At 43.9% G+C, this 22127-nt stretch overlaps 1 protein-coding gene across 1 annotated transcript in view; it reads left to right on the top strand.

Moving 5' to 3' along the window:
- The window catches only part of LOC143301564 (sperm-specific sodium:proton exchanger-like), a 64112-nt gene that overhangs the window by 8306 nt on the left and 33679 nt on the right, over positions 1 to 22127 (top strand). Inside the window, exons 5-13 of the mRNA XM_076615943.1 lie at positions 8645 to 8794; positions 9419 to 9527; positions 11058 to 11204; positions 11251 to 11613; positions 11902 to 12060; positions 14091 to 14268; positions 15559 to 15640; positions 17883 to 17985; positions 19998 to 20067. Of these exons, the coding sequence (XP_076472058.1) occupies positions 8645 to 8794; positions 9419 to 9527; positions 11058 to 11204; positions 11251 to 11613; positions 11902 to 12060; positions 14091 to 14268; positions 15559 to 15640; positions 17883 to 17985; positions 19998 to 20067 (1361 nt within the window). The remainder of the gene's footprint in view (positions 1 to 8644; positions 8795 to 9418; positions 9528 to 11057; positions 11205 to 11250; positions 11614 to 11901; positions 12061 to 14090; positions 14269 to 15558; positions 15641 to 17882; positions 17986 to 19997; positions 20068 to 22127) is intronic.

The raw sequence follows: 22127 nt of genomic DNA, 5'->3' as shown, positions 1-22127 counted from the left end.
CCAAAACCATAAATTGTTAAATGTCTCTGGACATCCGTGACCCAGCAATCTTTACCATTGTCATGAATATTAAGAAGCATGTTGTATGATTTCTTAGGAAGTCTACTATTTTCCATTCTGGTAAGACGTAGCCAATATCGAATTGCATTTACTTTTGCATCTATCCATAGTGGTTTCCTGCCCGTTTCACCATATACCATGTCGTTTGGCGTTTTTGGAGATACCTTCAGAAGCAAATAAATGTGCCTTTTCAATGCGTGAGTCGTTTAGCAAGCCCCAAACCTCTGACCCGTATAAAAGCATGGGTTTAATTTGTGTATCAAATAATTTGAAGACAAGCGATGGAGTTACATCACCAATACTCCACATGGTTCTAAATATATCAAGAATTCCAGCTTTTGCTTTAGTTATATGTTTGTTAAGAGAGAAAGAGAATGAAAGCCGAGTGCTGAGCAAAATTCCTAGGTAATTGTAAGCATTAACAATTTTTATCTCCGTACCTTTGTAAAACCATCTTTCTCGACTAGCAATGTACCCACCCTTCCTAAAAATAACAATATTCGATTTTTCCAGATTTACTGTGAGATTAAGGGAATCTGCATTCTTTGCTAGCAAAGTCAGCTGATGCTGTAATCCAACTGGAGTGAATGATATCAAAGCTACGTCGTCAGCAAATAGCAATATAAACAATTCGTAAAAATCTGGGTAAAGCTGAGCTCCATGTTTTCCATTACTAACAATGTCAGTGGCTAGTTCGTTAATAAATAAGGAGAAGAGTAATGGGCTAGTTATTTCCCCTTGTTTGAGTCCTTTTTGACAAAAAAGAAAATCTGACAGTCCCGACCCGTCCCCACTTCTGACTCGGAATTTTACCGTTTGGTACATGCTTTGAATTGCGTAGAATATTCTCCCACTTAAGCCATGTTTCAAAAGTATAGGCCAGAGTTTACTGTATGATACAAAGTCGAATGCTTTCTTGAAGTCGATGAAGGCAACATAAAGTTTTTTATTTTGTGCTATGTATTTCTGAATGACTGCAAAGAGTGTAAAAATATAATCTATTGTAGAGTGATCCTTCCTAAAACCCGCTTGCTCTTCTCCTATACTTTCATTCTCCTCGATCCAAGTGACTAGACGCTTATTAAGTATATAACTGTACAGCTTACTACATACATTTAAAAGGGAAATCCCACGATAGTTATTTGGGTCATCTGTTTTACCTTTCTTGTAAACTGGTTGAATAATTGCTTCTGACCAAGACTCTGGGTATTGCCCAGTGCTAAAGGCTTGGTTAAATAAACGTACCAAAAATGGTGCTACAGTACTTGCAGAGTAGATAAATACCTCAGGAATTAAAGTATCAGGGCCACCAGCTTTATTATGTTTTAAATGGCTGATAGCATCAAAGACTTCATCAATTAGAATATCACCGTTTAACTGCAAATGAATTCATCATCATGATCACATCCATCACGGATAATTACTTTCTTTAGGAGAGAGAGAGAGAGAGAGTCTGTCTGTCTGTCTGTCTCTTTGTCACTCTGTCTGTCTTTCGTTTGAATGTTCAGACATCCTTGTTGTCTTCCCCGTAATAAGTTATGATAATGTACCAGCCGCCGTGGCGAAGTGGTTAGCGTCGCGGACTGACGGCTGGGAGGACGCGGGTTCGAATCCCAGCGGAGGTGGGTTTTTCGGCCCGTGGCCGGCTCCTACCCAGAGTTGAGTGTGATGTGGGCTTAAATGGGGAGATTGGGACCACACAGTCGAGTGTCATCCACTTCAAGGATGCGTCTTTGGGTGTGTTGCTCTAATTACCTGACCAACACTGCAAGTGTCTGTATTTCTCGGGCCTGGTTAACGCCGGGATATCATTATGACAGGAAGCGTAGAGTACAGCCTTTGCACGCAGTCCCAAAGCAAAATGGACCTCCATAGCAACATTATCATCATCATCGGCATCCTCCTCCTTCATCATCATCAATATAAAACAAAATAGTCTCAAAGTCTGTGGCCTTTCATGCCCTGCTCTCATGGTGACCTCAGTTTCGATACCCCTCCACTTCCGTGCTTGGGGTGAGTCCTGTCAATGTCGTCAGTGTCGGCAGATTCATGGGTGGCTGTTGTTTGAGGGACGTGGTGGCGGTCTCCACTCTGTGAGGGACGCTCACTCAGTCTGGCTCCGCGACTAAGCCATTATTGTCATTAGTAGGGGGCTTAGTAGGTGGTGTCCTAAGTACGTTAAAACAGAACAGGCACCACTGAACACCACCGAAGTGACTCAGCAGCAGTGCAGGGTCTCCTCTGGTGTGTGGCCTCCTGGCGACCTAACATCGATGTTTCCCTGTGGACTGCCGACGCTGGAACTGCGACGGACGAACCCGGGTGTGGCCGTGTATGGGGGAATCTAAATGAGTGGCGTGGGAGTAATGCCACTGAAACGGTGCAGATGATGGGGCAGCAAAAAAAAAAAAAAAAAAAAAAAGTTATGATAATGATGGCAATGATACTACTCCTCCTCCTACTACTACTACTGCTACTACTACTACTACTCGTCGTCGTCGTCGTCGTCGTCGGCCTCCTTCCGTCTCGAGAGACGATGGCTGCACCAGAAATGTAGTCACTGCCGGGCATTGCCCCTCCTGCTGTCGCTGTGTAGACCGATGCTGGAGTGGCAATCTCTATCTACTACTACTACTACTACTACTACTACTAAAATGATAAAGTATTCATACAGCACTGAATTTTGTGCGGATACAAATCGAAGCGCTTACACACCGGTCATTCACACGCACGCAAAGCTTTGATTTTGACGGATGAATGATATACGTAAGTGCAGATCTTCCGCTTTTTTTTTCTGCGTTCGTGGGTTGCAACTCCCACGTTCTCTTGTACACGAGTGGGGTTTTACGTGTTGATGGTTTTTATCCTCACCATGTAGGCAGTCATACTCCGTTTTCGGGGGATCGGTGGGGGTGGGGGGTGCATGCCGGATATGTTCTTGTTTCCATAACCCACCGAACGATCACAAGGGTTATGGGATCTTTAACGTGCGTGTTTGAACTTCTGCGTGCGTATACGCACGAAGGGGATTCAGGCACTAGCAGGTCTGTACATCTGTTGACAAAGGAGATCGGAAAAAATCTCCACCCTTTACCCCACCAGGCGCCGTGACTTGAGATTCGAACGCGGGATCCTCGGATTGAAAGTAATATGCTGTAACCACTCGGCTGTTGCGCCCATCAGTGCAGTTATGAATAGAAGCCTACCCCCCCGACCTGGAAATTATGTGCCAGAAATTTCCTCTTTATGAGCGAAACTATTTCCAGCTCTTGGGGCTGTCTTCTTGCATGCTCGATGGTTTTTGCGTGGTATGCTACACGAGTGGATTTGGCAGAGAAAAATATATGTCAAATGCCTGATAATTATGTTATCAGCTTCTTCAGATTTCGAAGTAGTTATCATAAGCTGGAAATAGAAACAGGGAGACACAAAGGCATACCACGAGAGTTACGGTTTTGTAAGGTTTGTAACATGTCTGTGATTGGTGATGAGTTTCATTTTATAATGGAATGTCCCAATTATGATCAGTTACGAAATAGATATGTTCCTAAAAAATATTTGTCTCCAAAATCGGTTTTTAATTTTTGTAATATGCTCAAAGGAGGCAAAAAAAAAGTCATTTTAGCTGTAAGTAAGATGATTAGATTTGCAAATGTTGCCTAGTTATACTTTTGGAGTTAAAAGACATTTGTGTTTTCTCAACTTTTATGTGACATTGTTGTGTATTTGGAAATGTTTGTTCTGGGCACGAAAAGATTATTTTGCCGTAATCCTCCATACTCCAATAGGAGTGAAAGGATAATTAAAACTTGAAGTTGTTGTTGTTGTTGTGTGTGTTTTTTTTGTTGTGTGTGTGTGTGTGTGTGTGTGTGTGTGTGTTTAATGATTTGTCCAAGCCGGAAAGTCATAACGAAGAGAGGGGAAGTTTGAAACCGTGATGAACGTGATCGTCAAACAATGAAATTCGATCGATGTGGGCATCATGAAAAAAAAATCATTTGTTCGATTTCCAGCACACAGTTTTTGATGCGACATTCACTTTTTTTCTGATGGTAAGCAAAAAAATATAATTTCTATCGATGTATGCAGTTTACAATATTTTACAATTTTTTACAATATACTATTAAATCGTGGTTGTATCGCGTTTTCAGTTTTCTTTTTCTTTTTTTTTTTCGTCTTGTGTGTGTGTGTGTGTGTGTGTGTGTGTGTGTGTGTGTGTGTGTTTGTTCTTAGTTGCTACTTTGCATACTTATTTACCTGTTAGGTGGTGTCCAACGTTATTTGTGGACTGCTGTTTTAGAATATATATATATATATATATATATATATATATATATATATATATATTTGTGTGTGGGAGGGGGGGCAGGAGGGGGGGGGCACGGTGGGTTTTTAAGGGGTATGGGAAGGTTTGTGGGTGGAGGGAGGGAGTGCCACTGCCTTGATTTTAAGATGTATTGGGACTGTTCCCTAGACTTCCTCAATGCGTACAGGCTGGGTAATGTCTTCTATCTTTTAAGACAAAACAACTACAGCAGCAACAACAACAGGATCGTGTTTTCCCCTGTTTCTATCGACACGTTATTTGTTGTGACATGTTGTCAGTTGTGGGTAACCTCACAAGAAAATACAATATAGGCATAGAGAAAATAACAGTTTTTTTTTTTGCGTGGATATATTTCCTGGTTAACCCCTTCAGTGCTGGAGAAGAAAAACAAAAAAAACAGTAAAAAGTGGTGTTTCGAGTCATATAACTTTCCGAAACAATAAACCTAAAACTGAGAAAATGGTCTGGAGATATACCACTCTAGATAAACTGTGTGAATTTTCAGCCTTCCAGAGTTATTTCCCTTCATCAGTGACGTTACTATGCACTTAGGTGGTACGTGTTGTGGCACTCAAGGAGTTAAACCCGCCCGTAACAATCATCATGAGTTGAGGACGAAAATAGTTAAAATGTTAATAAGAGAGAGAGAGAGAGAGAGAGAGAGGGGGGGGGGGGCACGGGGAACGAAAAGGCCGATGCTCTCTCCAAGGCAGGCAGCAAAATGAAGCAGTTCAGCCACCCCGTGACCTACAGAGAGGCCAGGACCATCATCCACAACCGATACCAGAACCAGTGGAAGAGAAGGCTGGGTGCAAACAGTGGTGTCGATCCAATCCACCAGCTCCAGAGACACCAGCAGACAGTCCTCTTCAGATTGAGAACTGGCCTCTGCCGACTACTGAGTCACCTTCACCGCATAAAGATCGCCCACACTGATGAGTGTCCATGTGGCACTGGACCCCAGACCCCTGAACACATCCTCCAACACTGCCCAACCCATGAAGCTCTACGGCGTCAAACCTGGCCAGGGGGCACAGAGCTACAGGCGCAGCTTTGGGGAGACCGCCACGACCTGGAGAAGACCGTGGGTTACATCGTGGCGACAGGGGTGACCGTCTGACGCAGCCAAAACATCGAACGCAGAAGAAGAAGAAGAAGAAGAGAGAGAGAGAGAAGTAACAACACTAGAAAAGCAAATGAAGCGGGGGGCGAGGGGGGAAAAGAGAGAGAGGAAAGAGAAGAAAGTGTTCATTGTAAAGGCATATGCTTCCTTTAACTCTCTCCATACGAACGGCGAAAGAGACGACGTTAACAGCGTTTCACCCCAATTACTATCATCAAAATATTGCAAGTGGAACGCTCTTATACTGAAGAGGTGAATGTTGACAAAGAATACCACAATTCTGACGACGGAAGCTAAAGGTTGGGTCATTCAGACACCCACTGGACATCCGAGGGGTCTGTGTAGAGGAGAAGAGAGGACTGGCCGTACTGAGTGAGTTAAACAAGTGGGTCAGTGCATTACTACATGCCATGACATGATTCAAAAGGAAACGAGAATTTATCTGACCACAAAAAAAAAGAAAAAAAAAGTGCATTTCATGAGAGCTGTGTGAAAGAGAAGAATTAATGGTTGACAGACAGACAACACAGATGGACGGACAGAGGAGCTCTCTCCCTCTCTTCCCAACCACACGGTTTTCACAAGCCTACCATTCTCTTTGTCTCTGTGTCTCCGTGTCTGTCTCTCTGTCTATTCCTCTGTCTCTGTCGCTGTCTCTCTCTCAGGCAGATTCTAGGCGGACAGATAGATCAGTGTTTGGCCAGAGTTACGACAAGCTACGCAAAGATCTTAACGTTTCGTCCTTAATCTTTTTTTTTTTTTTTTAAACGAGAGATCAGAACGTGGGTGGTACACAGCGTGTTGACAAAGCTCAAAAGAGTAATAGCGCGAAAATGGCCCGGATTTTCAGAACCTCCTCGTTTGAACAACAGGATCATTATAGCATTGCGTGGTTCTTTGGGGATCAGTGCTTTTGGAACTTCAATGCATTTTTTTATTTCTTAAAAAAAGGTTATTTCAGGTATTTCACAAAATGAAACTTCAGCTTTGGACAGATTCATTCACGCGTAGGAGTGGGCTTTTAAGTGAATGAATATTTTCAATCGTTTTATTTCTTCTTTAAAAAAAAAAAAAATTCTCAAGGAAAAAAGGGATCTTTTGTTTTCAAACTCCGCTCTGCAAAAAACATGCAGACGTATCCATGTACATTAAGGAAACCAGAATACACAGCGAAATTAAGTTCTGTGGTAAGCTTACAAACACACGTACGTCCATACCTACGCAATATACATGCATACAGTGCGTGCATACACATACGCATGTACGCACTCATACATATTTCAGGCGACAACAGTGTTGTGTCTAAAACAAACACAAAATAACGACAAACAACAACGTTGGAATGAGGAACATGTGCATTGAATATCATTCATTTTTTATAGGAAAGGAATGATGGTTCCAGATGATTTCAGTTCTTCGTTTTTGATTTCGTCAGTCCTGGAAAGCCTGGTGGCATTTTAACTCCTCAGTTTTGTCACAATTATGTTTATTCTTTTATTATTTTCTTTCTTCTAGTCATAAAAAATATATGGTTGGCGTTACACCCAGGCGATGCGCTTTCCCTGGGGAGAACAGTCCGAATTTGTAAGGCCCTATACAAAAATTGTAAACGCTCATTCCTTCGACGTGGTCCCAGACAGTGCGTCCAAGTCGTGAATCACGAACAGGGTTGTCTGCACAATCAGCAGTGCGAGGCGATGCGCAAATGTAAGCGTGAAAATGATTGGACAAGAAAACTCCACCTTGTATGAATTGACCAACCAGGTGTAGGTTTTTACCTTACTCAAAGCAAAACGAAAAGCAGACGAGAGAGGGGACGGCTGTTTCGAACTTGCTGTGTTGGACAGGTGTGTTCGTTTGCGTAGTGGGAAGCCGCAAAAAGTCTGGCGCCTTGTACGGCTGTACAGAGATGTGTTGGAAGTGCTTCAATCGTTTGTTCAGGAAACCTCGCCACAACTGCACAAGAAATTAGGTTGTTCGGTCGACCTTCATATTAACTCACTCAGTACGGCCAGTCCTCTCTTCTCTACACAGACCCCTCGGATGTCCAGTGGGTGTCTGAATGACCCAACCTTTAGCTTCCGTCGTCAGAATTGTGGTATTCTTTGTCAACATTCACGTCTTCAGTATAAGAGCCTTCCGCTTGCAATATTTTGATGATGGTAATTGGGGTGAAACGCTGTCAACGTCGTCTCTTTCGCCGTTCGTATGGAGAGAGTTAAAGAGGTAAGCGCGTAACACGTGTGCCTGAATCGTCTCGCTGGTACTGTCTCACACGCCTGGTGTCTTGTCGCCAGCTGAACAGTCGGGATAGTGTGCAGAGGTGGCTGTTGAGAACGTGACGTGACCGTATAAATGGTCAGGGAAGACTTATTTTTATAGACCTCGCGTGACCTGTGCGTGTGGCATAAACACCATAAAATACACTAAAACAAGTCAGATAAGATCTCACAGTAGCTGACGATAGACTAAAACAACCCCCCCCCCCCACACACACACACACACAAACACATGTGCGCACATTGACAAAAGTATTGCACAACAATGTATACAAACAGAAAACATCCAGCAAGTAAAATATATATATATATATATATATATATATATATATATATATATATATACCTAACCCCACCCCCACCCCCCTCCACACAAACACGTTAAGACAAGGTATTTTACGGCAGTGTAAAAAACAACAACACCCCCCTCCCAAAACCAAACCATCCAACAAATAAAAAAAAAATGTAAATGTAAAATGCACACACACACACACACACACGTTAAGACAATTTATTAATGTTTCAGTCACATTTTCTGGAACTATCGACGGACTCGGACTGCAAACATCAGGTGTGAATGATGAAGTGCAGAAAGTGAAAGTGCCGTGAAGTGATGGAAGTGCCTCAGGCACAGGGATGCTGGGCATGCCAAAAGGAGGTTCAACCCCCTTCCTTCTATCCACATCCTCACCGTCCATCACGCTTTCTGGCAAAATCTTAGTTTCGCACAACCACCTTGTACATTTCCAGTTTTGTTGTGTGTGTGTGTGTGAACTGAACAGGAATCATGCGTGAGTCAGGGAGGCTTCGCTAATCCCTTCCCGTTCTGTTTACTTTCAGCGGAGTACGTGATAGTGGGGGGTTTCATGAGGTTCGCGGTTGGGGGGCCAGTGTTCGGCTACTTCATGGCCATGTTGTGTCTGCTGTGGCTCAAAAACACCTTCAATGACCCACTGTCCGAAATCGCCGCCACCTTCGTCTCCGCTTTCCTCACCTTCTTCGTCTGTGAGTTTTCATGTTTCGTACCACTTACGTTGTTTCGTGTGAATGAGTTTCCTTTCTCTTTGTCAACCGGTTGTACACTTTCTCACTCCGTACTCAAACCGAGACTTTCCCGTGTGAAAGTATGACTGGTTCAGTGGTTGGTATTTTGTGATACCTTGATTGAATAGCTCTCAGTTTTAGTTGTTGGGGGAAAGATGATGTTCTTTATTAATGTATATTGATTTTTAAAAAATCATGACGTAACCTCGCACACATACAAGCACGCATGTACACACTCACCCAACTGGCAGATGTACGCATTCACCAACATGCAAGCGTGCGGGCAAGCGAACACACGCTGCGATCATCCATCAAGTACAAAGACACGTGCATACTCTCTCTCTCTCTCTCTCTCTCTCTCTCTCTCTCACACACACACACACACACACACACACATTGTTTCGGTACGTGTCTGGAATGATTTGTGGCATGGCCGTGTTTTACTGTGTGTGGCATGATGTGGTGTTACGGGGTCATGTGAACCGGGGCTTGGAGGGTTTTTTTGTGGAGAGGGCGGATGGCTGAGCTCAAGACAGTGTGACGACTGTGATGTTTGTGGTGATGCCGACCGTGGCGCACGTGCAGCGGAGAACTTTCTGCATGTGTCGGGGGTGCTGGCCGTGGTGACACTGGGCGTGGTCCTCAGCAGCAACCGGACCTCCATTAGCCCTGAGGTGGAGACCTTCCTCCACAGGTCTGTTTCGTTATTTCATTATTCATACTCTTTTTTTTAGCGCCTATCGTCGGTCTAAACGCTTTACAAACAGTCATTTGCACAGGCTGCCTATCTGGGCAGATCCTACACAGGTCTGTTTCATCATTGATACTTTTTTTTAGCGGTTATCTTCGGTCTGAAGGCTTCAAAAACACAGAGTTATTTGAACAACAGGCTGCCTACCTGGGCAGAGCCGACTGAGAGCTTCAGTTAGGCGCTGATCATTCGTTTCCTGTGTCATTCAGTCAGGCTTCAATCATACGCACACTCACTCATATCATACTAAGACTGGAGTTGTTGTTTTTAAAAAAAAATAATTTTACACATATATACACATACACACATTCCTCTTGGTAGTCCATCGGGAGCCAACGATGATGAAGTCTGTGTACTCGGCGATGACATACATACATACAAACAAGACGGCAAACAATTTTTCTTAAAATCCTCTGATGAAAAAAGACTGATTGGTCAGCTCAGCGTCAGAGACATATCTATCCTAAGTTTATGTGCTTGAATGTGACTGTGCTTGTCTCATTTTCCTTTCTAGGTGATTTTGTCGGTTCTGCATCCATGGGCTCCTATCATGTTCACTCGTATGTACGAGTGGGCCATTACATTTACGACTATTCAACCCGCCATGTAGGCAGCCATACACCGTTTTGTGAGGCGTGCATGTTAGATATGTTCTTGTTTCCATAACCCACCGAACGCTGGCATAGATTACAGGATCTTTAACGTGCGTATTTGATCTTTTGCATGCATTTTTATCCCATACACGCGAAGGGGGTTCGTGCACTAGTATTTTGTATTTGTATTTGTATTTCTTTTTATCACAACAGATTTCTCTGTGTGAAATTCGGGCTGCTCTCCCCACGGAGAGCGCGTCGCTACACTACAGCGCCACCCTTTTTTTTAATATTTTTTCCTGCGTGCAGTTTTATTTGTTTTTCCTATCGAAGTGGATTTTTCTACAGAATTTTGCCAGGAACAACCCTTTTGTTGCCGTGGGTTCTTTTACGTGCGCTAAGTGCATGCTGCACACGGGGCCTCGGTTTATCGTCTCATCCGAATGACTAGCGTCCAGACCACCACTCAAGGTCTAGTGGAGGGGGAGAAAATATCGGCGGCTGAGCCGTGATTCGAACCAGCGCGCTCAGATTCTCTCGCTTCCTAGGCGGACGCGTTACCTCTAGGCCATCACTCCACAGTAGATCTGCATACATGTTGACCTCTGAGATCGGATAAATCTTCGCCCTTAAGCCACCAGGTGCACCGAAACTTGGGATCAAACCCAGTAAACTCGTACGAAAATCCAGAGCTCTAATAAAATATCCATTCGGCCTTTGCACAGTCTTTTCGGGTTCTGTGGGGCCGATGTCGACAACTTTTCAGCTCCGGTGTGGTGGGCCGAGCAATGGGGAACGAAAGATAAAAGCTGTGTGTGTGTGTGTGTGTGTGTGTGTGTGTGTGTGTGTGTGCGCGCGCGCGCCTGCTGTGTCCTTTCAGTTTTTGGGAGGTGCTGGCTTACTTGGCCAACACGCTGATCTTTTTTCTGGTGGGCATGATCGTCATGCATCTGATCACCGGCAACAAGTCCAACCCCTGGGACTTCGTTTTCATCTTCATCATCTACATCAGCATCAACTCCATCAGGTCTGTCATCTTCCTCATCTGTCATCTTCCTCATCTTCATCACCAGCAACTTCATAAGGTCTTTCGTCTTCATCTTCATCACCAACAACTTCATCAGGTCTGTCATGTTCCTCATCTTCATCACCATTAACTTCATCAGATCCGTCTTCATCATCATTACCATCACCATTAACTTCATCAGGTCTGTCATCTTCCTCAACTTCATCACCATCAACTTCAGATCTGTCTTCATCATCACCATCACCATCAGCTTCATCAGGTCTGCCATCTTCATTGCCATCACCATCAACTTCATCAAGTCTGTCATCTTCATCAACATCAGCGTCATCAGGTCTTCCATCTTCATCGCCATCACCATCAACTTCATCAGGTCTGCCATCTTCATCGCCATCACCATCAACTTTATCAGGTCTGCCATCATCATCATCAACTTCATCAGGTCTGCCATTTTCATCATCATCAACTTCATCAGGTCTGCCATCTTCATCCATCAACTTCATCAGGTCTGTCATCTTCATGATCATCAACTTCATCGGGTCTGCCATCTTCATCATCATCAACTTCATCAGGTCTGCCATCTTCATCATCATTAACTTCATCAGGTCTGCCATCTTCATTGCCATAATTTCATCAGGTCTGCCATCATCATCATCAACTTCATCAGGTCTGCCATTTTCATCATCATCAACTTCATCAGGTCTGCCATCTTCATCACCATAATTTCATCAGGTCTGCCATCTTCATCCATCAACTTCATCAGGTCTGTCATCTTCATCATCATCAACTTCATCAGGTCTGCCATCTTCATTGCCATAATTTCATCAGGTCTGCCATCTTCATCCATCAGCTTCATCAGGTCTGTCATCTTCATCATCATCAACTTCATCAGGTCTGTCATCTTCATCATCATCAACTTCATCAGGTCTGCCATCTTCATCATCATCAACTTCATCAGGTCTGTCATCTTCATCATCATCAACTTCATCAGGTCTGCCATCTTCATCATCATCAACTTCATCAGGTCTGTCATCTTCATCATCATCAACTTCATCAGGTCTGTCATCTTCATCATCATCAACTTCATCAGGTCTGCCATCTTCATCATCATCAACTTCATCAGGTCTGGACAAACGGTGATTCAACAGCAATACTAGCAACAAACAATGATAAGACAATACCAGTAAACGATGTAACAACACCAGCAATAAACAATGATCCGACAGCAACACCAACAATAAACAGTGATCAGACAGCAACACCAACAATAAACAGTGATCAGACAGCAACAATAAACAGTGATCAGACAGCAACAATAAACAGTGATCAGACAGCAACAATAAACAGTGATCAGACAGCAACACCAACAATAAACAGTGATCAGACAGCAACAATAAACAGTGATCAGACAGCAACACCAACAATAAACAGTGATCAGACAGCAACACCAACAATAAACAGTGATCAGACAGCAACACCAACAATAAACAGTGATCAGACAGCAACACCAACAATAAACAGTGATCAGACAGCAACAATAAACAACGATCAGACAGCAACACCAACAATAAACAGTGATCAGACAGCAACACCAACAATAAACAGTGATCAGACAGCAACAATAAACAACGATCAGACAGCAACACCAACAATAAACAGTGATCAGACAGCAACACCAACAATAAACAGTGATCAGACAGCAACACCAACAATAAACAACGATCAGACAGCAACAGCAACAATAAACAGTGATCAGACAGCAACAATAAACAACGATCAGACAGCAACACCAACAATAAACAGTGATCAGACAGCAACACCAACAATAAACAGTGATCAGACAGCAACACCAACAATAAACAGTGATCAGACAGCAACAATAAACAGTGATCAGACAGCAACAATAAACAGTGATCAGACAGCAACACCAACAATAAACAGCGATCAGACAGCAACACCAACAATAAACAGTGATCAGACAGCAACAATAAACAGCGATCAGACAGCAACACCAACAATAAACAGTGATCAGACAGCAACACCAACAATAAACAGTGATCAGACAGCAACAATAAACAGTGATCAGACAGCAACACCAACAATAAACAGCGATCAGACAGCAACAATAAACAATGATCAGACAGCAACACCAACAATAAACAATGATCAGACAGCAACACCAACAATAAACAGTGATCAGACAGCAACACCAACAATAAACAGCGATCAGACAGCAACACCAACAATAAACAGTGATCAGACAGCAACAATAAACAGTGATCAGACAGCAACACCAACAATAAACAGTGATCAGACAGCAACACCAACAATAAACAACGATCCGACAGCAACACCAACAATAAACAGTGATCAGACAGCAACACCAACAATAAACAGTGATCAGACAGCAACACCAACAATAAACAGCGATCAGACAGCAACACCAACAATAAACAGCGATCAGACAGCAACACCAACAATAAACAGTGATCAGACAGCAACAATAAACAGCGATCAGACAGCAACACCAACAATAAACAGTGATCAGACAGCAACAATAAACAACGATCAGACAGCAACACCAACAATAAACAACGATCAGACAGCAACAATAAACAACGATCAGACAGCAACACCAACAATAAACAACGATCAGACAGCAACACCAACAGTAAACAACGATCAGACAGCAACAATAAACAACGATCAGACAGCAACACCAACAATAAACAATGATCAGACAGCAGCACCAACAATAAACAGCGATCAGACAGCATCTCCAACCTCCTCCTCCTCCTCTCGTTAACATCTGATGAGTGAAGACTGCCTGGTGACTCACGGAGAGTGTGTGTGTGTGTGTGTGTGTCCGTGCCCCCCATTTCCCCCCAGGGCCTTGGTGATCATCATGTTCACCCCTCTCCTGAAGCGGATGGGCTACAAGCTGCCCTGGCAGTTCATCGCGGTGTCCTCGTGGAGCGGACTGCGAGGGGCCGTGGGCCTGGCCCTGGCCCTCATGGTCTATGAGACACCCGAGAAGGAGATCCCCAAGCAGAACGTCAGTTTTCGGGTCAGTGCACTCTGTGCGCGCGTGTGTGGTGTGCGTGTGCGTGTGTGGTGTGCGTGTGTGTTTGTTTTGTCTATGTGTATGTGTGTTTGAGAGATAGAGACGTGTGTGTGTGTGTGTGTGTGTGTGTTTGAGACATAGAGACGTAGATATGTATGAGTCACGTTTATGTGTCTGTGTCTTTTTGAATAAGCCTAGACTCTGTGTGTGTGTGTGTGTGTGTGTGTGTGTGTGTGTGTGTGTGTGTGTGTGTGTGAGAGATGTAGATATGTATGGGTTACATTTGTGTGTATGTGTGTGAGCGTATGTGTAAGTGTGTGTATGTGAGAGAGAGAGAGAGAGATTTGTAGATATGTATGGGTTCCGTTTATGTGCGGTGTATATTTGAATAGTCTAGGCGCTGAGTGTGTGTGTGTGTGTGTGTGTGCGTGCGTGCGTGCGTGCGTATGTGTGTGTGTGTGTGTGCTGGAATGTGTTCAGACGTGTGTGAGAGACATTTTCTTTCTTTCTTTTTGAATTCTTTTTATGCAAAATATTGAATTCAAATATGAGCGAATATCGGAATATGTGTGTATTTTGTGTGCTTGCGTGCATGATGCACAATTGCCCATTTTGTTTGTGTGTATTAGTGTGGTGGTCAGTGTCATAGTGTGGTGGTCAGTGTCGATGTCTTTGCGCGATGGTCATTGTCAGTGTTACAGTGTGGTGGTCAGTGTCAGTGTCACAGTGTGGTGGTCAGTATCGCAGTGTGGTGGTCAGTGTCAGTACCAGTATCACAGTATCAGTGTCTGTGTGGAGGTCAGTGTCATAGTATGGTGGTCAGTGTCACAGTGTGGTGGTCAGTGTCACAGTATGGTGGTCAGTGTCATTATCGTAGTGTTGTTTTCAATGTCACAGTGTGGTGGTCATTTTCACAGTGTGGTGGTCAGTGTCAGTGTCACAGTGTGGTAGTCAGTGTCACAGTGTGGTGGTCAGTGTCAGTGTGGTGGTCAGTGTCGGTGTCACAGTGTGGTTCAGTGTCACAGTGTGGTGGTCAGTGTCAGTGTCACAGTGTGGTTGTCAGTACCAGTGTCACAGTGTGGTGGTCAGTGTCAGTGTCACAGCGGGGTGGTCAGTACCAGTGTCACAGTGTGGTGGTCAGTGTCAGTGTCACAGTGTGGTTGTCAGTATCACAGTGTGGTGGTCAGTGTCAGTACCAGTGTCACAGTGTCAGTGTCTTTGTGTGGAGGTCAGTACCAGTGTGACAGTGGGGTGGTCAGCGTGATGGTGAAGCAGGGTTGACGTGGGTTACAGATTTTCCTCCACCTGTGCGGCATCGTCTTTCTGACCCTGGTCATCAATGCCACCACCATTTCCAAAATGTTGGCCTTGCTCGGTGAGTGCTTCTGGTGCATGTTTGTGTTGGTTAATGGGTGACTAGATTGGCGGTTGGGAGGGATATATAGATAGATAGATAGATAGATAGATAGATAGATATAGATAGATAACATTAGATCACGTGTAACCAGACAGGCGGTGGGGATGGATGTATATAAGTAGAGGGATAGATAGATAGATATGTATACATACACAATCATATATATATATATATATAGAGAGAGAGAGAGAGAGAGAGAATCTATAGATAGATATAGGTAGGTAGATAGAAATGCGAGAGAGCATATGTGCATGCAGCACACATAGATAGAAATATGAGAGCATATGTGCGTGCAGCTTTGTATGTGTGTATGTAGAGCGCGTCATTCTTTCAGTTATAAAGGGGACGTCAGAATGTGCGGACTGAACCATAATATACTCTACAGCACATCTTTAAAAAAAAAAAAAAAAGGGGGTGTGTGGGGGGGGGGGGGGGGGGGGAGCAGATGACCGACCAGTGCGAAGACCAAACACGCTGGTGAGGGAAGAAGACAAAAATGACTGCAGGATTCTTCAAAGACAAAAAAACTCAACTCAAGTTTATAATAAAAAAAACCTTATTGGTGGTAGATGAACCCTCTTTGTTTAGTGGGATACGACGTTTCGAACAAAAGGCCCGTTGTCAAGTGATGAGAAGAGGACAGTGTGAATAGGAAAGGCTATATGAGAAAAGGGTGATGACATCTCACTACTTTCTGTTTTCAGTGATGGACCATGCACACTAAAACACTTGCTGATCACCGTTCAGTGCAGTACATACTCACACACACACACACACACACACACCAAAAAAAGCAAGAGAGGCAAGGCCTTCAAGACTCACTTGTGATAAATTAAGTCCCCTAGCATTAATTACAGAGTAATTTCCCTTTTTTACTATCTGCACCAAAACGTTTGCAAAATAAATAAAAATTCCATGCTTAGCAAAAGAAGTTCCTGTTTGAACAAAAAATGATAATAATGACTCCTCTTGTTGTTGTGTCAGAATAAGAGGTCAAAGTGCCAAGTTTAGAGAATACAAAAATATAAATACAACAGTAAATGCAGTTTGCATATAATTAGGCTTCTTTTTTATTTTTTTGTGCCCATCCCAGAGGTGCAATATTGTTTTAAACAAGATGACTGGAAAGAACTGAATTTTTCCTATTTTTATGCCAAATTTGGTGTCAACTAACAAAGTATTTGCAGAGAAAATGTCAGTGTTAAAGTTTACCACAGACACACGGACACACACACACACACACACACACACACACACACACACACACAACCGAACACCGAGTTAAAACATGGACTCACTTTGTTTACACAAGTGAGTCAAAAAAAAAAGGCCTTGAGAGCCTGCCATGGAAATGTAGAAAGGTGCGATAAAGTGTGTCAGCTCATGACTCTCAGACTTTAATTCACGATTGCACTGGCTTCTTGTGCTGCAGCTTTGGGGCCAAGCTCCGCTGACTGTCCTAAAAACAAAAAACAAAAATAAAAACACCCTCTTGGTTGAGAGAGTGGGGATGTAACCTATTCAAGACACTCTCCACTGTTGTCCAATTCTAGCCCAGTTAGTCGGGACAGAAGCTGCCACCTTCGCTGTTTTGATAGCCGTTGTTGGACAGGACTGATTTCATGAAGTTTGACAGTGAGTGGGGGAGAGAGATGTGTGTACAAAGACGCAGTGTGGTTCCCACAGGCAAGGCAAAAAGTTTATTTCACGTCCCCCCTTGGAGCCATTGAAACAGTACACACATGAATCTTTGACACACACCATATAAATAAAACAAAAAGATGTGTCAAAAACAAATAAAAAGCTAACTCTAGCAAACAAGCCAATAGAAATCAACAAGCCCATTTCCATAACTCTAGCAAACAAACAATAAAATCATCGTCAAAGTTCCGTAGTGATTTGTTAATGACACACACAAGCATTTACAAATCAATATTAGGACATGTAAATGTTCCATAGTACTCGACTGTTCTCCCCATGTCAATAGATAAAGTTCTATTGAAAAGAAATACGTATGGAAGAGACAAAGGATTTGAATTTCAACAGTACTCTTTAGCTTTTATTTTCTCCCAGGTATCTATCTGTATAAGTAGAAATGTATGGAGTTTGGGTGGGTTCCATAGTATGTGGACAAACACTGGGGCACAGAAACAAATCGTGAAACTCGTGAGCAGCGTCGCTTGTGGAACAATTTCCACAGGGATGAGCGACATCTCCGACGCCCGCCGTGAAGCCATGGCCACCTCGCTTTCCGTGCTGGGGGAGATCAAAGATAAAACTATGAGTGTCTGGATGACTGACAGGTAACGTGTCTCTCTCCCTCCTCTCTCTCTCTCCCCCCCCCCCCCCTCTCTCTCTCTCTCTCTCTCTGTCCCGCCCCTTCTCTTCCCCCCACTCTTTCCCTCTCTCCTGTCTCATTCTTTCTCCGTCTCTCCCTCTCACTCTTCCACCCTCCCCCCTCTCTGTCTCTCCTGCTCTTCCTCCACCGTTATCATCCCTATCTCTTATCCATAGTTACCCCACTCTCCCTCCTCTTCTCTTTCCATCTCTTACTCCTTCCTCCACCACCACCACCCTCCTCCACCCCCGTTGTCTTTCTCTCTCTCTCTCTCTTTTTCTCTTTCCATCTCTGTCTCCCCATCTCCCTTTCCTTCCATCTTTCTGTGTTCCCCCTCCTCTTTTCTCTTTCTCTTTCACCTTTTCTTTTCGCACACTGCACACACAAGTACACAAGCGCATGAACTTGTGTATAAATCGGCATGAATATGCTTGCCATACGGGGTTTTTTTTGTGTGTTTTTTTTTCTGCGAGTACGTCGGTGGCAAATGGCAAAGACTACTTTGTTCCCAGTTGCTTCTGACATTGGAAGAACTGTGAAAGCGGCCAGTGACAAGTATGGATGAGAACGAAATGTCGGATCAGACAAGCGTGGGAATCTTTCCATGATAAAGAGAAATGTAAACAAGACCATGACTGTTGACATTAGTCACAAAGGCAAAGCGATCTTGCAACGAATCATCCAGACACATGCCCCCAAGTCACAAAGGCAAAGCGTCCTTCCAGTGAATCAAAGATAATTATATCCAAAGATAATTATATTTCCGTTAGTCACAAACGCAAATCAACCTTAGAATGAATCACAGCGTTACATTTCCATAGGCAACAAAGGCAAAGCGACCTTGCAATAAATCAGCAGCCTGGGTCAGAAAGGAAAGACCCATGAAAAGGAATACGATTCGCTGGAAGGCCGCTTTGTGAATGGAAATGTATCTTTGTAATTCATTGCAAGGTTGCTTTTGCCTTTGTGACTTGGGGTACAAATGTGTCTTTATGACTGATTGTGAGGTCGCTTTCTGTTTTCTGCTCAGGACATTTTTTTCTTCTTCTGAAGGCCTGACTAAGCGCGTTGGGTTACGCTGCTGGTCAGGCATCTACTTGGCAGATGTGGTGTAGCGTGTATGGATTTGACCGAACGCAGTGACGCCTCCTTGAGCTACTGATACTGATAATCACTGGAGGGTCGCTTTACCTTTGAGATTTATGGAAATGTGTCTGTGAATCATTAGAAGGCCGCTTTGCCTTTGTGACTTGGAGAAATGTATGTTTATGATTCACCACACGGTCGCTTCGCCTTTGTGACTGATGGATATGTATCGTAAAGACTTTGTGTCGCAAGGGCAAAGCGACCTTCCAATGGATTGTAAAGATACATTTCCAAAGTCATAAAAGCTGGACAATATTTCAGTAAGCCACAAAGGGATGTTAGCATTTCCGTTAGTGGGAAGGTGGTTATGTGATTCTGAACGTGCATCGGTATTCCCATCAGTCATAAAAGTACCATGGCATTGCCATGAAACAGCGATGTTTTCATCAGCCATAGTTGTGTTGCCATCAGTCATAAGCAGGTTCTACCGTGTTTCCATGGACAGTTGAGGATTGAAGTGTTCCCGTTAGCTACTGAGGCACAACAATGATCTTGCTCTCAAACCCAGTGCTAATTCTGCATTTGGTTATGCTTTCGTTCAGTCATCTTCAGCCCAAGGAACTTCAAATGGTGTCCACACTTGTGCTTGGATATTTACTTAGTCTTATTCAGTATGCCATTTCGGAAATCTGGTCACATGAAAAAGTTGGCAAAATCCGAACAAACAACAAGAAAATCATCTGCCATCTGATGCACGTATAGATCTACACAGACATGGTGTAATGTAGGCTTAAAAGAGACACTGTAGCAAAATAATCATGCGCATTGTATATTATAGAAAGACTATGTGTGTGTTTGTGTGTGTGTGTGTGTGTGTGTGTGTGACTCCAGGTTTCTGTCCGATGTGGACTGGGGTCTGGTGGACCGTTACTGTACGTTACGCGAGCCCTGGGATTTGACGGTAATGCTGTGTGCGTGTTTGTGTGTGTGTATATCATGTGTGTATGCCTGTGCGTGTACGTTTATGCACGTATTCACAGAAATCTGTCTTTTTTGTTGTTGTTGTTGTTTTGATAAGCGAGGTTCCAGTCCTTGTGTTACATTTCTTTTTACATTGTCTACGAAGTTAAGAACGGCCGCGATGCTTCAGTGGAGCGGTGTCCGGTGGTGAAGTATTTAACCAGGAAGCCAGGTAGCAGCCCGGGAGCTAGTCTTTCAAATGAGACGATAAACCGAGGTCTCCTTTGCAGCATTCACCCAGCGCACGTTAAAGAGCCCTTGGCAAAACTTGTCGCTGGCAAAAATCTGTAGAGCTAATATCCGGATAAAGGAAATACATACGTGTGGACAGAAAAAAAAGGGTGGCTCCAGATCTTCACGACATATTCCCCCCCAGTACAGGGCGAGCAGCTACGATCCACTCTAACACCTTAGAGTAGTCAGCAAAGCGTATGTGCAATGTGTGGAACTTGTATAACTTGACTGAGTGCACGTGTTATTCATGTGTATCGTGTATTGCTTAGCTGACTGTATCACTGGACGAAAAAAAAGTTTTGTCAATGTTTTTATTTTTGTTTGTTGTCGCAAATGCTCATTTTATGACACCCTTTCATGAAGGGAAATGGGTTGTGGATGAATAAACCATCCATCCATCCATCCATCCATGTCTCTGTCTCTCTCTGTGTCTCTGTCTCCTCTCTCACTCTATCTCTATCTCTGCATCTACCCCCCATCGCCCCTCTGTGTGTGTGTGTGTGTGTGTGTGTGTGTGTGTGTGTGTGTGTCTCACTTTTTTTTTTCTCTCACCTTTTTGTAATGAAATACAGGATGAACGTCATTTTTTGTTACAGTGCGACGTTTTAGAGAGAAATATATTTTAAATAATTTAGATAGTCGTGAACGCAGCTAGAGATGTCGCTATGTGCTTATTTTACGCATTCGAAAGAAGGGATGAACATATCGAAGCAGGTTTTTCCATTTAGGCAAATAACCCTGCTTTGGTCTGAAAAAAAGTTCAGTTTTAAAACATTTGCTTTTGTTATATTTATTTAGTCAGTCCTTTTCTGTTTTTCGATCATATGTCTACACACCAGTCTTCCCCTGTCTCAATCTACACACCTAATCTACACACTAGCCTTCCACTGTCTGTCTACACACCCCTCCCTCAACCTACACACCTGACCTACACACCAGCCTTCCACTGTCTGTCTACACACCCCTCCCTCAACCTACACACCTGATCTACACCCTAGCCTTCCACTGTCTGTCTACACACCCCTCCCTCAACCTACACACCTGATCTACACACCAGCCTTCCACTGTCTGTCTACACACCCCTCCCTCAACCTACACACCTGATCTACACACCAGCCTTCCACTGTCTGTCTACACACCCCTCCCTCAACCTACACACCTGATCTACACACCAGCCTTCCACTGTCTGTCTACACACCCCTCCCTCAACCTACACACCTGATCTACACCCTAGCCTTCCACTGTCTGTCTACACACCCCTCCCTCAACCTACACACCTGATCTACACCCTAGCCTTCCACTGTCTGTCTACACACCCCTCCATCAACCTACACACCAGATCTACACACCAGCCTTCCATTGTCTGTCTACACACCCCTCCCTTAACCTACGCACCTGTCTCTGTCTACACACTAGCCTTCTCCTGTCTCAATCTACACACTTGTGCGCGTCAAAGGTTTACAAGCTGGAAGTCTGCCATTCAATTCCGTTACTCCCGAGTCTCTCTCTCTCTCTCTCACTCTCTCTCTCTCTCTCTCGCTCTCTCTCGCTCTCTCTCTTTGTGTGCACGCGTGTTAGTATCCACCCCTCTCCCCCTCTTTCTCATTCCCACTTGAAAATTTCCATCCATCAAAACACACGCCAAACGTCCTCCGAGACACGGGGAATCACTCCTGTCCGTACCAATGACATGCAAAATCGAGGTTGTCTCCCGTGGACTGGCCGTGTGAATCATCTCAGACGTTTGATCTTTCTGAAAATTCTAGG

The sequence above is a fragment of the Babylonia areolata genome, chromosome 27 (genome assembly GCF_041734735.1).
Source record: "Babylonia areolata isolate BAREFJ2019XMU chromosome 27, ASM4173473v1, whole genome shotgun sequence".
NCBI lineage: Eukaryota > Metazoa > Mollusca > Gastropoda > Neogastropoda > Buccinidae > Babylonia > Babylonia areolata.
This window is presented reverse-complemented; position numbering and strand designations above follow the sequence as displayed.